The 5386-nt window shown below is 32.1% G+C and overlaps 1 protein-coding gene and 1 long non-coding RNA gene across 2 annotated transcripts; both read right to left on the bottom strand.

Moving 5' to 3' along the window:
- Window positions 1–2917, bottom strand: LOC132049897 (uncharacterized). Its single transcript, XR_009413170.1, has 3 exons — window positions 2609–2917; window positions 776–872; window positions 1–71 (listed from the first exon to the last, which is right to left on the bottom strand). It is a non-coding gene; the product is annotated as an uncharacterized LOC132049897 (long non-coding RNA).
- A 1261-nt stretch (window positions 2918–4178) lies between these two features.
- LOC132049896 (ethylene-response factor C3-like) lies at window positions 4179–5170 on the bottom strand. Its single transcript, XM_059440870.1, has one exon. It carries the CDS (start codon window positions 4917–4919, stop codon window positions 4296–4298), a length of 624 nt encoding a protein of 207 aa, XP_059296853.1. The 5' UTR covers window positions 4920–5170; the 3' UTR covers window positions 4179–4295.
- Between the last annotated feature and the right edge of the window lie 216 nt (window positions 5171–5386).

The raw sequence follows: 5386 nt of genomic DNA, 5'->3' as shown, positions 1-5386 counted from the left end.
AATACTTTCTTGAAAACAATCACCACTAAGAATCTCTGTCTTCCACTTCCAATTAAACATCTCATCATGAACTGTTAAAAAACAAAAGTGATGAATATTGCATATTAAAGTGGTTTTTATACTTTAGCAAACAGGGTGTCTGATAAACAATTCAGCATTTAAAAGTTAAAACTGAATACCTTAAGTTTGAAAGCTTAATAATATTTTGTGAGAACAATTTTACATAAAAATTTACAATTCCCAATAACTGATTCAAATAAACTTAAAATTTCTATGTAAAAGCTCAAACCTATTTAAACACTTGATAGATCAAGGAGGTTGACTATTTTTTTTTAGATATGCTTTCAATCTTATTAAACTTTATACATTACAAAACCAAGCATCTCAACTTCAATCATTATGGAACATAACCAACAGAATTATCTACATTTCATAGCATATGTAGATAATCACACGTCTACTGATTGAGAAATCTAATTTCAAGAGTCCTCTCATGCTTCAGTTTTAAGCTCAGGCAACCCATTAATAAAAATACCATTCAAATTGAAAGATAAACTTCTTTAAGCTTTTCCTAGATCACTGCTTTTAGTATGTTCCATAATCCCCAGGGAAATCATATAATCCTGAAGTGCAACATTAACAATCCAAACAAATAGTTGCTTGATTCATCGTGTATTCTACATTGCTCCATTGCCGAGAGGGCAATCATGATGCTATGAATAGGGTAACCACAAGAACGCTAAGTATATATCACATGATTAGCATTGTTACTTACCACTATTGCATTCTTTGCACTTATTTTCCTTTTGTTTTCTGATTCAAACATACCTTTCATCGTCTCTTGTGAGTTCTTCAGAACTGGTTCTCTGTACCTTTAACAAATTCAAGAAGAATTGGTTATTGTCAATTTCATAAGACACTTTCAATTGTCGATGCTAGTACACTGACTCCAAATATTTCTTTTTGAATTTGATGGAGTTGAAGGGAATCAAAAGCTTTAATAACAGAATTGTAGTTAAAGACTCACCCATTGTTTAAGGCACAGTGAATATGGAATCAGTAAATATTGAATGCTATTATAAAGTTCAGGACAAGGGGAAAAAGAAAAAAAATGAAACTGCTATTTTGAGCGAATACAATACAACTGAAACGTGTATAAAAAGCCTAATCAGAATGACAATTAGTTGAGAAAATAAATAGAAAAACTCACAGAGAATATTAATACTATTCTTGAGAAAAAAACAAAGCCAATATAACTTCTGAATTGGAAATGTACAACGAACTTCTAATCTTTTGAGTTGCAGATAGCTAGCTAGTCTCCTGAATTGCTTAAATGTGACTGGAGAACTGGAATAGAAACTATGGTTCCTTTATTACTTTTGTTTCTTTTATATCTTTCAAGTACAAACCCTCAAAGAAACTATTTGACCAATTCAAAGATTTGAATTTCAAACTACCATTTTATTTGGAAGCTTCTTGCAATCGAAAAATTCACAATTAAAAATATGATTTTGTTGCTACCTTAATTTTCCTTTTTCAATATTGGATTACTTCTGGTTAGAACTTCTATGTCATATAGAAATATTTCAACTCGTGGACTGAGAAATTAGGATTTGTAATAAGTTTAAGTAATATTAGTTTGGATTAACCTCTATTCAGTATGTTAAAGAGAGTACCACATTCTATAAGAATCGATCCCTTTATTCAATTAACGTAAAATGCTTAACCTCTTCCTATCATTTTATGGTAACGTTTGCAGATTTGGACTTACCACGTCAATATATTTTGATGCACTCAAGCCTCTCTACCCCACAAAGGTAGAGGTAAGGCCTGCGTATATACCCTCCCCAGACCCCACTTGCGGGATTATACTGGGTATGCTATTATTGTCGTTGTTGTACTCAAGATGCATATCAGTAATGTCATAGAACTTCTCCCTTGGAATTTTCGTTATGTTTTTCCCTTGAAGTCAAAAGAAACTTCACTGCAATTGAAGGCCTTTCAATTGTTACCATAATGAAACTGTGAAACATAACTTTAACAATATGAAAATAGATGATGTCTAGACTAACTATTAGCATAGCAAGTGATGAATATAAGTTTATTTAGAATGTAGGTCAATCTAAAGTTGTTTGTCGTTTCATTCATCTTCGTATCATAAGAGGTGACAAACCATTTAATAAAAATAAAAATAAACAAAAAAATTCTGAATGTGCAGTAAACCTCAAAATCTAATGCAAATTCTTTGTAGTTGCCCATTTCAATAGTCCATATTTAGGGAAAAGTAAATCCTATCAATGATATGAGGAATTCGATTGCAAGGACAATTGCATCCACATAACCAATCTGGCCACTATACAACATAGAATGTAAGAATCACAAACATTTAAACATAATGTAAGGAATCACAATTTTAAGCTTCTCATATGAACAAAATACATTAAGACACCAAGGCAATACATCACGACATGCATAAACATTTAAGCAAATACCTTGTCGTCATCACAATTAAAGCTTCTCAAACGCACAAACCCACAGAATTTACAATAACAAAAACAATCAACATGCGTTAACAAATCAAAACATGCATAAACATTTAAACAAATACCTTGTAGGCAATCACAATTCTCAGTTTCTTTAAGAACAACGGCAAGAACAGAATCAATCAACTCAGCACCCTCGGTGTAATGACCCTTAGTGCAGTTTCTATCAGCACCCAACTGACCGAAAATTAAGTTATGAGGCCTGAAAATTTGACCATAAGGCTCAGGTCTAACACCGATCATAGTACCAGGCTCTAAATCCGTAAGAACAACTTTTATCTATTGATCTCAAATCTTACCTTTTGAATGCTTGTTCTGCCATGGCAATTACTCCTTTGATGTGAAGAAATAAATGAAATAGACCGTAGAGAGGGAATTCAGACGGTTATAAGAAAAAACAATTCCAAAACAGAAAACCCAAAAAGGATAAGTCTCCACCAAAATGGTGTTGCTTGGCATTCCTTTCCTCCACAAATTCTTTTAGGTGAAAGAGGATTTAGCGTTTAAGCATTACATTTACTACCTACTACCTACCCTGTTCCAGAGGGTGGTTTTCATCTCTGCAATGAATTGTGTTGTGTCATTCTTTTTAAGATGAAGAAAAAAAAACGTCCTTTAGATGTAACTGCTCCAAACTCCTTTATTTGAGGGTGAGTGATTCTGAGGAGGAAATGGGGGAAGTGGGATGATTAGTTGGATATTTCTTTTTTCTTTTTCGACATTAGTTGGTGGTTTTTACATATGCTGCAGTTTTGCAATCATGCAATTGCTTCAAACGTGTTAAGATATGCGAAACGTGGTTTCCTTAAATTTTAATTATTTTTAAATTTAAATTCAAAAACAATAACTAATAACTAATTATTAACTAATTAACGGATTTTTGTCCTAAAACTATCCCGTTTTTAATAATATATACTAGATGTTGTTCATATTACCTTTACTAAAACATTCTTATAATCACACGAATATCATGATTAATATTCACAATTTTTCACGAGTAGTTAGTTTTATGTAGCTTAATCAAATGCTATCATATAAAATGAAAAAGGAGTACGATTTATTCTTATTTTACATTATATTTCTCCAATTTAAAAAACTATAATTTATATATTTAATAACGATATACAATAACACTAGAAACTATAAAAAAAATTAAATATAGAAATTTAACGAGAAAATCATAGTAAAATATGAAATATTTTTAGCTCTTCGAGTGAAAACAATATCATAATAAAAGATTAGTTTTTTTCAGCTCTTTAAATGGGAAAAATAGAGCATTTATCCTTAATTAATTCCTTATTGTACGCAGAGTAGGAAAAGACAGAAAAGTGCATCATGTCGAGAACTATGGGCACAAAAAATAAACTACCTACAGTGAGAAAAAAGATACTCCACAGTCCACTCATTGAAATTTAGAAATAATATCTACAAAAAGAAGGCATGCAGGCTATTGTGAATTTTATACTTCATGTAACTTGTAAGCAGGGGCGGAGCCGGTGAGCTAAGGGATGAACCCCTTCGGTATATTATTACACTGTATATATAAGATAAAAATTATTTTTATGTATATTTAGTAATAAACGTTGAATCCCCTTGGCTTCTTCATTTATCTGCTTCTTTATATTTTTAAACTCCTTTTGTTAAAATCCTTCCTCCGCCATAGCTTGTAAGTATATAATTACAACGCATGTTCTACACCACAAAAAGTGGGGGGAAAAACAGTGAAAGCAAATTTACTACTACTACTAACTATTAAGTAGAAGCAGTATTTTCAGATGAATTTATTAAAAGTTCTTCTAACAAGTCAGCACCCAAGTCTTCAAAAACCAGAACTGTTTTCTTCTTCTTTATATTTCTCCTTCTCTTCACATTTTTCATTCTCAGTTTATGTGTTTCCTTCAAGGCAGCTGCTGGAGACAAGCCATCATGGCTAAAAATTTTAATATTTTCTAGTGATTTTTGGACTTTTTCCATTGGAAAATTGAGAAGTGCTAAAGGACCACGCATTGAAAATGCAGCTTGATCATAAGCTAAAGCAGCTTCTTCAGCAGTATCAAATGTCCCTAGCCATACCCTAATTCCATTTCTTGTTGAATCCCTTATTTCTGCTGCATATTTTCCCCATGGCCTCTTTCTAACTCCTATATAATGCTTTTCTTCATCTTTTTCTTCTTTGTGGTTTGCGTCTTTTCTCTTGATGGAATATGATGTCACCTCTTCGTCGTTACTTCCTTTTGAGGAATTAATAGTCTCTGAGGATGATGAACTTCTTGGTATCTGATGACTATGATCATTCAGCTCGGATTCAATTTCCCATATTCGAAATTGGTCAAGCAAGAAATCGGAATTTGGGAATTGAAGGGATGAAATTTCCATCTATATAAGGCTTTGAGTTCAACTATGGTGGAGGTTGGTTGCAAATGATGTTACACAGCGTTCAGAATCAGTAAATGAGATGATCCTTTCTTGAACTATATCATCAACAGATCTTCCCACATATATGTTGGTGCTTAGTTTGTGTCAATCAATACTCTTAAGAGACTAATGTTCTTATAACAGATGAGATTTATATAGAAGGGTGCATTGGATAAGGACTTGGGAGAGATGGATAAAGATGGATACATATGTTAACATTTTTTCAAGATTTTCACTAATTTATCTCTTGACTTAATCCAATTCTAGACCTTTTTAATTCTTTTAGGTCCTTTAAAAATGGCTAAGTTAATGGACAAGGAAGGTCTCCCCAATCCTAATTATGCATAAAATAATCTAATAAGTTCAACTCTAGAAAAATCAAATACACCATGGCCAAAGTTTGGTGTAAAATAGTACTACTATATGGA

The sequence above is a fragment of the Lycium ferocissimum genome, chromosome 3 (assembly GCF_029784015.1).
Source record: "Lycium ferocissimum isolate CSIRO_LF1 chromosome 3, AGI_CSIRO_Lferr_CH_V1, whole genome shotgun sequence".
Classification (NCBI taxonomy): Eukaryota; Viridiplantae; Streptophyta; class Magnoliopsida; order Solanales; family Solanaceae; genus Lycium; species Lycium ferocissimum.
Note: the sequence above shows the minus strand (reverse complement) of the source record. Positions and strands in the feature narration are given on the sequence as shown.

Excerpts from the sequence above, each read along its gene's own strand:
- LOC132049896 (XM_059440870.1), bottom strand. The coding sequence starts at position 4,919 with ATGGAAATTTCATCCCTTCAATTCCCAAATTCCGATTTCTTGCTTGAC.